We start from the raw sequence: 13,836 nt of genomic DNA on the forward strand, positions 1-13,836 counted from the left end.
GTGCCTCAGACTCTTGCACCAACAACAGAGAACCATCAAGGCCATAAGGAGGAGGGGGGAGGTGGCCCAGCAGTGATCAGCAGATTCACTGAAGAAAGGACAATCTCACTCCTCAGTGTCTTCATCAGTATTGCTGCCTGACGTCTGACAGAGTTTTTCTGACAACTCCATACATGACTAACCCTAACCCTTATGCTAACCATCGCCTTTTAACCCAATCCTCAACCTCCATACAGAAGGAGGGAGGTACCAGGATGCATTGAGCACACAGGAGTTGTTACTGCTGATGTTGGAGGCATTAGAAGGCCGAGGAGCCCTAATGTATCTGTGGCTGGACACTGTCAATGCCTGCAGGACAATCCTGCACAAGCTAGTGGAAACCACACTGGAGAGCGACTGTGTTTCAGGCAGGATCAGGGAATTCATGCTTGACAACTACAGTTGCTTCAGCCTCTGTGCACGCTCTGGAACATCAGCATGGTATTGGCTGGAAAAGCTTGTTCTTGTCTGCTTTGGACATGGCAGTCATGTCAACAGAGGTAGAATGCAGAGAACCCCTAACTAGAGCATTAATACATGACCTGATGGTGACAGCATCTGCACCAGGTAGCAGATGGATTCTCCAAACTTATCAACAAAACCTAGATGGACAACTCCACTGGCAGCTGCTGGTCCCTAATGTTCTGCTGACGACCGCTGAGGGCTTCAATAGAAAGGTGAGCCCCTGCACAGGTGGATGGGGGTCAGTGGGGATTTACTGGCATCTGGAGCCAGCCAAAAATGGCCTTCAAAGAACAACTGGCTTCATTTTACAATCCCAGAGGTTGTTGCTTGGTATAAGATAATTCTTCAGCTATCAGCTTTGTCCTGCTCCAAACTATTGTTATTTATTTGGTCTTTACAGATACAAAATACTGATCAACCTCTACCAGAGATGTTCATAATTCACACTACTTGACTACACAGCGAAGCCCACTTTTCCAGGTGCTCAAGACAAGTTCTGCATTACACCACAAGAGGGCACTGGTACAACAGTCAACAGCCATTAGACCAGTCCAGTGATACTCAACTTGCGGCCCAAAGGCCAAAACAGGCCTACAAAAGGGTGCCAGGTAGTCCCCCGACCATTTTCACAACGGAAATTGTTTTTTGTACTTTTAGCATATAAAAGGTAACAGAGTGCATAAAACAGCATCAAAAAAGAGCTAAAGTGACAACACCCCCCAACAGACATCCAAGCTAAGCCCCTAATGTCGTAAAATCCTAGACACATCTTTTTCTATAAATTCTATAAATGTCCTAAAATCCAAGAAATGTCCTAAAATCCAAGAAATGTCCTAAAATCCAATTAATGTCCTAAAATCCTGAAAACATAAAAAATCAGACAAATGTCCTAAAAACCTAGAAATACATATGAGGCTACTGTGACTGGCCTCTGCCCTCCTGTCATTTTGCAAAGGTTACCCCAAGCAAAGCAAGTTGGTTATCCATGCCGTAGACTGCAACTTAGACTTTAGAAGACTGCTCTTCATTTCGGCTTGAAGTCAGTGACACAGGGCTATATGAGGCGCTGCTGGCATAATGCCATACCCCAAGATTTTCTTCATTAACAGATTTGTTGTCTTCAGACCCAACTGAAGCTGTCTCAAGTGACATTTCTAGCTACCAAAGGCTTTGTACAGAACAACCCTCTTCGAAAATATTGTTTGAGAGCAAGTGATATCTTTACTTGCAAATGGATATAAACAAAACCACAAAAACAACACCCCTTGTTCTTCTCCAACCAGCTACATTATGTGTTCTGAGCACAAATAAAATGACTACCGGGACCTCACAATGGTAACTACAGCAAATGTTTGGAGGCATCTATCAGGGGAGAGACTGAGAGGCACAAGTTGGATCTGGACCCCAGCAACACACGAGATTACATTGACACCTTCATGACAGAAGAGGAGGCAGTCTGTGGTGTACAACAAGTTGACTTATTGCTGTGTTTCCAATTAACATGTACGATAACCAAAAACAAAGCAAGTGTTTATTTATCCCCATGCTTTGCTTGACAGCACAACAGAAACAGTGAACTTGGATTTGACTATGGCAACCTGGTTCTTCGTTGTCTTTATTTGTTACTGGATGGCAGAGACTTAAATACATGCAACTGCACAATGGATCGATTGGATGCCTTTTTTATTTATTTCCACTGCACTTTGTACTTTTTGGCTGGTCTCTGTTTACACTTCAACATAAAAGTCTAAGGTTACCAAAAAAAAGGTTTGGCACTAAGTGTGTGCTATTGTATTGCTGAGCTAAGATTGTTGTTGCTTCATCATAAGTACCAGCAGAGAACTGGTTTGCCAAGCATAACATAGGTGTGTCTGTATCCTATTTTATCAGAACACTGTCAAGCTGGTGCATTCTCTGAATCTGGTTATTTTTTAAGCTGTCTGTCCAGTAGAGTTGGCTGTTTATTAAGCTCAGACCCTCTTCTTACTGCTGCTTTATCCTTCGTTATCGATGTGGCTTTTGAATTTTTTGCTGGGTTTTGACCTCAAGGGGATATTCCTGTGTATCTTTATTTTTATCCTAATAGCAGACTTTCTAAAAAACAGGAATCCACCAAATTATCCTCCAGGACCGTACGCTCTTCCTCTTGTGGGGAATGTCTTCAGCTTGGACAGGAAACATCCACACAAGTATTTCACAAAGGTAACGTTTTGAAACATATATTTAAACTATTTGGACATTACAGCTTTTTTAACTTTGCAAACAACTTTTAAAAAATAAAGCCATTTCAATAATTCTTAATAGCTCACCTATGGAATATAATCTTAAATTGTTCGAATTCTGCAGGCATTTATATTTAAATTATTCATTTTAATATAAAAACTACTGGCAGATACTGACATTTGGTGGTCAATTTGTAAATACAAATGGAAATTTTAATCTTGGTACACCCGAAGGGTGAACTATGAAGCAAGATTAGGGGGTTTGCAAAGTAAACAAGCCTAAAACCACAGTTTCTAAATGTGGCTATGCTTTAACTGGCTAGATCGGCTTGATATGTAATAATAAGTCATGCTGCACACCTAACCTAGTTTGGAACAGGTTATGTTAGGAGTTTGGAATTTTTGATTGGGATCAACTCCTTTGGAAATGACGTCACTAGTTAGTTGACAGTTTATCTTTGAGCGATATAGATTCCCAGTGGAAGAAATAGTTTGCCCCGCAAAGTTTTTAAGCCATAACGTTACATTAGCAATGCTATCAAACAAGGCTGTGCAATTATAGTAGTGCTAAGGCCTACTGTATGTATCACCTTGTAGTCTTTTTTGCCACTGGAACCTAACCAGAACTTTATTTACATGCACAAAATATTCCTGTTTTTGCCAAAATTCCTAAAAGTTAGTATTCCTCCTACTCTGTTTATATGGCCAATGAAAATGAATGATCCCTTTATATTCCTGTTAACATGTACGGTGAACTGAAGACGACAGAACGCAGGGGACTTTTACTGACAAAAGCCTAGTGGTCCCTTATTTGTCTGCAGAAAAACACAAGTACTGGGCTTTCTCCTTCTCACTTCATTGATGATGTCAAAATCTAGAAAGTGAACTGGTGGGAGTTGCTTGTGCCATTTTGCTGCATTATGTCAAAATAGGAAGTTTTCAAAGTTTCCTACTGATGGCGGACTTGTTGGGCCATGCGAACACAGCTTCCCTCTTTCATTACTTCAGCCATATGATGTTCATACAGTAGAGTGCTCTGATTAACCAGCATTTTTTATTGCTTGATGCAATGTCCACAGCTGGCTGAAATCTATGGGAATGTGTTCAGCGTCCGCCTTGGCCGTGACAAGATGGTGTTTGCGTGTGGGTACAAAATGGTGAAGGAAGCCATAGTGACACAAGCTGACAACTTTGCGGATCGACCGTTTGATGCAATCAATGAAAGGTTTTACTCAGGAAAATCAGGTAAATAAATGTCTGTCTTGCTCTTGAGTCATGTTTTGCAGGAATTAGTTCCCCTAAACTATTAACTATATTTTCTCTGCTTGTTTTTATCTTATCTAGGTGGTCTGTTCATGAGCAATGGTGAACCATGGAAAAGACAGAGACGTTTTGTCTTGTCTACCTTACGTACCCTCGGCCTGGGCAAAAACATCATGGAGCAGAGTATCTGTGAGGAGATCCGACACCTGCAGGAGGAAATAGAAAGCGAGAATGGTGGTTAACAAAACAAATTCAAAATCAGCAGCTCTTCAGCAGTATAGCCTTGTCTAAACAGTGGACTCCTCTCCTCCAGGTGAACCTTTCAACCCAGCAAGTCTCTTCAACAATGCTGTGTCCAACATCATTTGCCAGCTGGTGATGGGGAAACGGTTTGACTACAGTGACCACAACTTCCAGACCATGCTGAAGAATATATCTGGCGTTGTTAGAGTGCAGGGCTCTGTATGGGGTTTGGTGAGTCACTAATATCTATTTAGTTCAATCATTGTCAGAGACAGCAGTCTGGTGGGATTGTGGGATTCTATTTTTTGCAATGGACTGAGAGACCCAAGTTAAAACATTGATATGATTTGAATGAAAATGTCTCTTGTCAACTGTTTTCTTCTGAGTAGCTATATCAGGCATTCCCTGGAGTGATGAAACACTTGCCAGGTCCTCACAACAAAATGTTCAGTCAATTTCACGCCATCTTAGACTTCATTGGTCAGGAGGTAAAGAGCCACAAAAAGAGCCTGGACCCCAGTAATCCACGAGACTACATTGAAGCTTTCATCATTGAAATGGAGAATGTACGTGAACATCTGTACAGTACAACACCGTGTTGCCCCTCCTGTCTAAATATCAGCCGCTCACTACTGTATCTTCTCTGTATTTCCGAATAGCACAAAGATTCTGATCTGGGCTTCAATGAGATCAAACTGGCTCTTAACTCAGTGGATCTGTTCATGGCTGGAACGGAGACGACCTCCACCACTCTGCTGTGGGCTTTGGTTTACCTCATCAAGAACCCTGATATCCAGGGTAGGTCACATGCAATTTCCGACACTGAGCTAACAGCAAAAAAAAAAAAAACAAAAAAAAACAACCAAGTACTACAATAGCTCTGTGAGTATTATAAAAGGAAATGTATATACAATTAAAAAAAATGGTCATAAATGAGCAAGAAAATGTAGGCTGGCAAAATATCAGAAAAGTTTTTTGACCCAAACAATCAACAGTAGTACTCTGAAATCAATTCTCTAAAAACTTCAACAGCCATTAAGTCTACTGACTCTGTATGCATGGACAAAAGTCCTTTATGGGTTAATATATTCTTAACATGATAGTTGGCTAACTCTGTAATAGTCTAAATGTGACTATTGAAATTAAGGCTTGAGTCCACGACTACACCAAGACTTCATGCCCGGTCCGTTGCTTTTAACATTGACAATTGAAGCTGAGCACTGATTTTTGACTGCTCCTCCTTGGCTTCAAAAACAGTTACCTCAGTTTTGTCTTAGTTTAACTGAAAAAACTATGGCACACCCAATCACTGATTTTTCCAATGCACTCACTCAGACTATATTGGACCATAGCCTCCTGGTGGTATGGTTATGTAAATAAAATAAAATGTATGCATCATCTGCATAATTAGAATAATATATTTGTTTTCCACAAAGAGCTTTAGAGCAAACATCCCCATGCTAACATTTCCCAAAAGACGATGCTAACGTGCATATTGGTTTAGCATGCTAATACTTGTTAGTAAGATCTTAACACAAAGTACACCTGAGGCTGATAGGAAGGTTAAAAATTATCATGTTAATGTTTACTCATTTTGCTTCCTTAAGCTTATGCCTTAAATATTCTTGTATTTCTAGACAAAGTCCAGGCAGAGATAGACAGAGTGATTGGACAAACCCGACAGCCGAGTATGGCAGACAGACCCAATCTACCGTACACCGACGCTGTTATCCACGAGGTCCAGAGGATGGGAAACATTGTTCCTCTCAATGGAATCAGAAGGGCCGCCAAGGATATGAAACTGGGGGATTACATCATACCCAAGGTGAATTTAGCATAAAGTCAAGTGTTTACAAGATTACCTCTAAAATATGAGTGTTGTGTTTGAGTCATTGCTTTGTATTAATGGATCTTGCATTTTAGGGTACGTCCTTGATGCCCATGTTGACCTCTGTGATGTTTGACAAGACTGAATGGGAGACTCCAGACACCTTCAACCCTGGACACTTCCTAGATGCTGAGGGGAAGTTTGTGAAGAGAGAAGCTCTGCTTGCTTTCTCTGCAGGTAAACCACAGTTATCTCAGTCTTACAGGCATAACCTAAACCAGAATATACATTTATACATTTGTGTTTATGTGTGGGCTGTTCAGGGAAACGCGCGTGTCTCGGAGAAGGCCTCGCCAAGATGGAGCTGTTCCTGGTTTTGGTCGCTTTACTACAGAAGTTCTCTTTCTCTGTTCCTGATGACGAAAAGTTGAGTACAGAAGGAGTAACTGGAATTACACGAGTACCGCACCCCTTCAAGGTTTACGCCAAGGCTCGTTGAATCAAAAAACATGTTATTGGATTTAAGAAATTAAACGCTTTAAGAGAGAAAGCTAAAGTTATTTTTTTAGTCTGTATGACTGCCTGGTTCAATGCTTATTGCCTCTACATTCAAGTCTATGTTAATATTTTTGCATTAATTGCACTGTTTATAAGACATTTAGCTTTGACCTTGTAGTTCTTATTGACAAAATATAAAGATTCAATAAATGTATTCTTTGAAACTACATTCAAGTTGTATTGGCTATCTTTATAATAACAATCAGAAATGTCATGTATTTTTTAGTAAATAGTTAACTAAATGTAATTAACAATTATGTTTAACACATTTTTTTAATGGGTAATATAGTGCCTTCAACAGGGTTTATTTCATTGGTTAAAACACAACATATTTTACAAAATTGTAATTATATGTCACATGATGCTATGGCTATGTGCTTGTCGGTAGGAATTGACTTCCTTGAACTGTTTCTGCGTCAACACGAAGGTAACACTTGGTCACTATTGTCTCTGACTCTTAGTACAACAACATGAGCAAGTCAGTGAGAGAAAAAAGCACTTTGAAGGATGAAAACTTTGCTTTATGCAACTACATTACATTTAGTGTTGTGATGCAAGCTCTGATTTTTACAGCTGAAATTCTATGTTTACTGCTTCTGCTTCGTTATGATGTTTAAGTCTGGGTCAGTTTCTAGCTCATTGTTCCTCTGTAATTGGTTAGGGCCATCCCCTCTCCGTCACACACACAGGTCATTATATCAACATAAGCTGTGAGTCAGCAGAGAAACACCCACCTCTAACTAGAAATTGTTGATGGAGCAAGTGATCCCTATCAGTCCCCTGCTCTTCTCCTCTGCCTCACGATGTGGCTGTGTGATTCGTTTCTGTGGGTTGACCCGAGGGGAATGCTGCCTTTTATTTTTGCCTTTCTCCTTTTAGTATATTTTCTGAACAAAAAGGATCCACCTAACTTTCCACCAGGACCGCCATCTCTCCCTCTTTTAGGAAACATTTTCAATATTGAAGCTAAACAGCCGCACGTTTACTTAACGAAGGTAAGATGACAGAATCATATTTTCATATTATGCAGTCGTATTTTTGAAAAAACTTGATAAAAAGTGAAAGGTGGAAGGGAGATTCCTGTTTATTTTGAGTATGCAAAACAAGGGAAAATTACAGATAAGCTATACATGACGCAACAGAAAATTAATAAGTAAACCTGTTGATACTAAGTCAGTTTCAGAGATATTATTGTCCTGAAATATGCATTTTATCTGTGTCACATGTTAGACAACAGACCACTTATTCTCTGCTGCTGCATCCACAGCTAGCTGACGTTTATGGGAATGTGTTCTGCATACGTCTGGGAAGACACAAAACAGTGTTTGTGTCTGGGTGGAAGATGGTGAAGGAAGCCCTAGTCACACAGGCCGACAATTTTGTGGACCGGCCTTACAGCCCGATGGTGACCAGAATTTATTCAGGGAACTCAGGTGAATAATGCAAACACACAGAACATCAGTATTAAACCTGCCTCCTGACCCCCACATGAGTAATGTTGTGAGGTTTCTCTATTTCAGCGGGTCTTTTCTTCAGTAATGGAAACGTGTGGAGGAGACAGCGGCGTTTTGCCATGGCCATGTTACGTACCTTTGGTCTGGCCAAGAGCTCCATGGAGCAGAGCATCTGTGAGGAGAGTCATCATCTGCAGGAGGTGATGGAGAAGGAGAAAGGTTGGCAAGAAGAACATCACAGTTAAGAGAGCAAAACATGATGGAATTTAATATAAACACACAGTGTACTCAGACTGAAGACATTCCTCCTGTTCAGGTGAGCCGTTTGACCCTGTGCCCCTTTTGAACAACGCTGTGGCCAACATCATCTGCCAGATAGTGTTTGGGAGACGTTTCGACTACAGTGACCACAACTTCCAGAGCATGCTGAACAACTTGACAGAGATGGCTTATCTGGAGGGCTCCATATGGGCTCTGGTAAGATACAAATAAGGCTCTTTCCTCCCTTATAGAGTGCTACAGAGATGAAGTTTATTCGTAGGCCAACACAGTGAGTTGGTGCTGCCCTGGTTCCCTCGACAAAAGCCCAATGGGATTTTTCCACTAGGTTTTGTATTTTTGCAGAAAATAAGCTCTGTGGCAAAGAAAATGTTTATTTTACTTACATGTTTTGTTCAGCAAGATAATCTTCACAAATGACTGCCACTTTTATGATTCTTTAAGTGTAAATGCAATAGTCCAAATCATGGATGGATTACTGATAAGGCCTAATGAGCACAAGCCCATGGGCCTGAAGTGTCCGGGGAACCCCTGGCCTTCATCTGCAAAATGTTACTCAAAGTATCACATGCTGACAAGGAAGCGACACACAACAACCACATTAAGATCAAAAGGGCCAGAAAAAGACACAAAATGATCTCAAAGTAACATATACTGATTGCAAAGAGACACAAAACACCCACAAGAAGGCACAAAATGAAGGATTAATTCAGTATTATGATGCTCTGTAGTCTCATTTAGCCATTTCTTAGCAACCACCTTTTGTTAGACATGTAAAGGCCTCAAAATTTATGAGTCCAGTATTTACTGACAACAGACTTTATGTCAGGCATCTAACTAAAAAAAAAACTAAAAAAACAGCCAACATCCTCAGACATCAAGAAACAACCTCACATGGCTATGTATCCATTAATAACTTGGATCAGAACCTGCGTGTTGACTTAAAGGAAACTGCAATTGAGTCACAAACCTTTTTTTTTGCTGGTCAAAAAATGCAGATCTGTCATTATGTCAATCTATCAAAAAATACTGAGATCTTGACTTGCCAACGGATATAAACATCACCTCTGAATAAGTCTGTTGTTTCCTCTCCAAACAGCTGTATGATTCGTTCCCTGCACTGATGAAACACCTGCCGGGGCCTCACAATGGCATCTTCAGCAACTCTAAGTCTTTGGAGGCATCTATAAGGGCAGAGATAGAGAGGCACAAGTTGGATCTGGACCCCAGCAACCCACGAGATTACATCGACACGTTTCTGATAGAGGAGAAAGTATGGTGCTTACAATGTTTACTAAACCACTGAAAACCAAAAACACCTTTCTTAACTGACTGCATGTTTGTCCGTGTCCAACAGCACAACAGAAACAGTAAACTGGGTTTTGACGAAGGCAACCTGGTTCTGTGTTGTCTGGATCTGTTCCTGGCTGGTAGTGAAACTACGTCCAAGACGCTACAGTGGGGCCTAATCTACCTCATCAAGAACCCTCATATCCAGGGTAGGTGATTTCTATGACTTCCACATCAGCAGCAGCAGCAAAGGAAATAGATACACGAGAAATGTTGAAGATCAGAGAAGTCACTTAAACAAATCAGTTAAAAAATCTTTTATTCCACCTTGTAGAAAAAGTCCAGGCAGAGATAGACAGAGTGATCGGACAGACCCATCAGCCCACAATGGCAGACAGACCCAACCTGCCCTACACTGACGCCGTCATCCACGAGATCCAGAGGATGGGAAACATCGTTCCTCTCAATGGACTCAGAATGGCCGCCAAGGATACGACACTGGATGGTTACGTCATACCCAAGGTGCATCTACTTAGAGCTCAGAGTGAGAACAAACAGTTGTGTCCAGTATATTAAATTCATTGCTGTGTGCAGGGAACCTCAGTGATGCCCAACCTGACCTCTGTGCTGTTTGACAAGACTGAATGGGAAACTCCGGACATCTTTAACCCCGAACACTTCCTGGACGCCGAAGGAAAGTTTGTGAGGAGGGACGCATTTTTACCTTTCTCTGCAGGTAACTTACACATTAAATCGATCATTCTGAGTTTGATTAAATGAAGTAATAATTGAGTTCTGAAAAGTTGGACCACAAGTAATGATATCATTTAGAGCACCAAAAATATACACCTTTAGCTGAATAATGAGGGTATTAAAGGTAGTATTTTCCATGCACTTGCACTAATTCTCGTCCATTTATGCTCCTTTTTCCAGGAAAGCGTGCATGTCTGGGTGAAGGCCTGGCGAGAATGGAGCTGTTTCTATTTTTTGTCACATTGTTCCAGAAGTTTTATTTTTCTACTGTGAATGGAGTCGAGCTGAGTACCGAAGCAATCGTCGGGGCCACACGCACACCGTACCCCTTTAAGATCTATGCCAGAGTCCGCTGAGTCATGCACCCCATCCCATACTATGGACTGTGTGCTACAGTAAAGCCAAAAAACATTATACATTTTTATACATAGAAAACACATGCTGCATCTGTGGCTGTCCACAACATTTGTGTGAAATACTGGAGCTGATGACACAGAGAAATGTTTTTTTATAACAGGCAATGAAGGGGAACTACAGCCCGCTCTTTGTTCTGCCACAACACATAATGGCATAATGTGTGACTGGATGATGTAATATTATTTTTCCAGCACGGACACTGCTCTGTAACCAGCGAGCAGCAGCAAAACTAAGATAGGATAGGGTAAACTTTTTTAATCCCAAAAGGAAAAGTCGTTTGCTACCTTGGTAAACATACGACAAGACATATAACGAGCACAGTACAACAAACAACAATAAATATAGCACCAGGCATAGTCACTGAAGGAGTGCAATTGTCAAAAGTATCCATACAACTGCCTCTGAAAAGTGAAAGAAAAATAAATAATAAAAAAAATTATAAAAAATAAATACTGTTAAGGACATGCAATTATGAAGGTTGTGAGCCGCCAACAGGGCAGGCGCCTTTCCAGTCAAGTATAAACTCTAGAAATATTTCATCAGTCTTGTCTATTATTATTCACTTGACACTATATATGATGTATGATTTTAGCTGGACATATATAAAATTAAATGTTGTTAAGGACACAACAGAGAGGTTTTGTTCTCTTTCTGTCTCTTTTAGGTTACAGTTTGTATTCTTGGATCCTGATATATTAATTTACAAATTGCTGCTTTACTATCATATGGGAGGGTGCTGATAAAATGATATCATCTGTAAATAAACACCGTCAAAAGGTCTGTGAACGGCATAAATGCAATTTGCTCAGCTGATAAAAAAATACATAATTAACTTGATTTGTATTTTAAATTATTTACATAAGATCATTTGGCTTACAAGACTATACTTTTATATTGAACATGTTTGTATATTTAAGGCTATGACTGATTTTCATGGACAAAGTTTCTTTTCCATGATTTTTGTTTTCTCCAGCCCCACATCCAGCATTTTTAAAACATAATCAATGTCTGTTCACACATAACTCCAGCAGTCTGGCATACATGAAGGGAGAGACAGGTAAGACAGGGAGAAAATTAAGAAACTTGAGTGATGGTAAACATACCAACACACTGAAGACAGCTACAAAAAATACATTTTCCATTATTTCACATTACATGGAAGGTTTTATTAAAAACAACAAAATTACATGACTTTTCCAAAACTTTAAATGATTTTTACTAATATGATTGTGAAATTTCATGACTTTTCCAGGTGACCATGGGAACACTTATTTTTGGTTTGATTTACATAGGAACCTTTCATAACATTTTGAAAAAGATGTCAAAATAACAAAGCTAGATATATATAACTAATTTTAAACTATATCTCCACTGATGAAAATTACATAATTAACTTTAATTATTTTTTGCAAAATATTATGTACACAAAATAATTTGACATTAAGACTACCCTCATCTCATTGTTTCAAAGATACCTATTTAAAAAATACTGTTGAAAACTTACTCAAAATTACAAACAAACAATATTAGATAATTTAGACCATCCAGTTTTACTCCATCAGCAGACCCTGGAGGTTGTTGTTTTCGTTGTTTGTTTATTTTATTTATTTGTTGTGCAGTGGATTTTTAAATATTTTTAGACATTGTTTATTTATTTCTCTTCACAAAATCATACACTCATCTTCAATTAAGTAATTTCACAAAGTAAACAATTTTTCCATTTTTTTCAACATAAATTAAACAAAAAAGAAACATTACAGTATTTTTATATTACAAAATGCATATAAAAATATATTCTAAATTTTAGCATGAAAACCTGGAACATACACACTCCATGCAATGAACGTATTCAACAAAGTTTGGGTGAAAAGGAGGAAGTTAGCATAAAAAACATGAAAGTGTAATGCAGCTCTATTTGTACGTTTTCGTTTTAGTGAAAAGTCCGACGCCATGATTAGCTAGCTAACTTTGGTAGCATACTAGCTTAAAAACTGGCTACACACCTGACAGGCCAAACTCCTTACCTGTTTGTTATCGGCCCTGTTTTCGTCTTTGTGCTCCTCCGCACGTAAACTCCACAAAACTGGACGGCAAAAACACTCAAAATTAAGTTGTCTGGCCTTTCGGCGTATTTCCTTACACTGAAAACTATGGGATGTACAAACTGTGCGGAGACAAGGCGGGAACATTGCGTACACACTGTTTATGCAAAAATATTTTATAAGCTGAATTCGTGTGTACCCTGCGGTTTAAATTAGGACTGTTTAAGACCGTGAGAGGCGTATGTGCTAATAATGAGGACCCGACTGTCTCAGGAAACGGAAACTTGGCCCAAATCTTGGGGACTGTTCTTTATTTGTCAGAGAAAGGGCGTGGTTGGGGCGTGACTTCTTTTTGTTTTTCTATTTTGACACTTCCTGAGGCTACAAATATTTTTCCTTGAACCTCCTCTAAGGCCAGGTGGAAAATGCATGATCCTCCCTCCACCATTATTTAATTTTAAAATGCACCCTTTGATGTTTGAAAGTGAAAATGTGAAATCCTGCAGTAGAAAAAAAAACCTTGTTTTCTCACTCAGTTTGTGCAAATGGTTTATTTTTGGCCAAATTTGAAATGAGACATGCAGAATAAACTGATTTTGATGAATTATGATGATTTGATGAATAAGATTTGTTTTGTTCTGTGTCCAAGTACCATTAGAAATGTGAAAGTCCAATGATAATTTCTGTTTTTACAGTGCCTGGCTATGAGCAATTGTGTCATTTTGAAGAAAGCCAAACATATGGGTTTGGGAGACATGTTTTCTTTAAAAAATTGTGGTAAAATAAACACAAAATACAACAATTTAAATGCATATGCCCCTGCAGCTTTAAAGACTTACATAACATGTTTGAGGGGGGTGATGAACAGCTTTTTGGCATTTTCTCCAGCATACGCCTCAATGTATTTCATAAATGTAGAAATGGGGGCATGGCAATATGCTGACTGCCATAGCAGGAACAGGCCTCTCAGTTTGTGATGATTT

The 13,836-nt window shown here is 39.5% G+C and overlaps 2 protein-coding genes across 2 annotated transcripts; both read left to right on the forward strand.

The window, feature by feature from the left end:
- Window positions 1-2,429: 2,429 nt before the first annotated feature.
- Window positions 2,430-6,785, forward strand: LOC121939638 (cytochrome P450 2J6-like). Its single transcript, XM_042482637.1, has 9 exons — window positions 2,430-2,706; window positions 3,806-3,971; window positions 4,071-4,223; window positions 4,303-4,463; window positions 4,622-4,798; window positions 4,892-5,030; window positions 5,870-6,057; window positions 6,156-6,297; window positions 6,384-6,785. Exons 1-9 carry the CDS (start codon window positions 2,515-2,517, stop codon window positions 6,557-6,559), a joined length of 1,494 nt encoding a protein of 497 aa, XP_042338571.1. The 5' UTR covers window positions 2,430-2,514; the 3' UTR covers window positions 6,560-6,785.
- Window positions 6,786-7,421: 636 nt separating this feature from the next.
- LOC121939617 (cytochrome P450 2J2-like) lies at window positions 7,422-10,793 on the forward strand. Its single transcript, XM_042482622.1, has 9 exons — window positions 7,422-7,613; window positions 7,886-8,051; window positions 8,139-8,291; window positions 8,389-8,549; window positions 9,451-9,624; window positions 9,709-9,850; window positions 9,976-10,163; window positions 10,236-10,377; window positions 10,575-10,793. The coding sequence occupies exons 1-9, from the start codon at window positions 7,422-7,424 to the stop codon at window positions 10,748-10,750; spliced, it is 1,494 nt and encodes a 497-aa protein (XP_042338556.1). The 3' UTR covers window positions 10,751-10,793.
- The last annotated feature ends 3,043 nt before the right edge of the window (window positions 10,794-13,836 follow it).

Source organism: Plectropomus leopardus, chromosome 3 (genome assembly GCF_008729295.1).
Source record: "Plectropomus leopardus isolate mb chromosome 3, YSFRI_Pleo_2.0, whole genome shotgun sequence".
Classification (NCBI taxonomy): Eukaryota; Metazoa; Chordata; class Actinopteri; order Perciformes; family Serranidae; genus Plectropomus; species Plectropomus leopardus.

What these genes read in the sequence shown, in the direction of transcription:
- LOC121939638 (XM_042482637.1), top strand. Translation starts at nt 2,515, where the DNA reads ATGTGGCTTTTGAATTTTTTGCTGGGTTTTGACCTCAAGGGGATATTC. An exon ending in TCATCATTGAAATGGAGAAT is followed by an intron (nt 4,799 to 4,891) that starts GTACGTGAACAT and finishes ATTTCCGAATAG; the next exon opens with CACAAAGATTCTGATCTGGG. An exon ending in CAAGAACCCTGATATCCAGG is followed by an intron (nt 5,031 to 5,869) that starts GTAGGTCACATG and finishes TTGTATTTCTAG; the next exon opens with ACAAAGTCCAGGCAGAGATA.
- LOC121939617 (XM_042482622.1), top strand. Translation starts at nt 7,422, where the DNA reads ATGTGGCTGTGTGATTCGTTTCTGTGGGTTGACCCGAGGGGAATGCTG. An exon ending in CGTTTCTGATAGAGGAGAAA is followed by an intron (nt 9,625 to 9,708) that starts GTATGGTGCTTA and finishes CGTGTCCAACAG; the next exon opens with CACAACAGAAACAGTAAACT. An exon ending in ATGGTTACGTCATACCCAAG is followed by an intron (nt 10,164 to 10,235) that starts GTGCATCTACTT and finishes TGCTGTGTGCAG; the next exon opens with GGAACCTCAGTGATGCCCAA.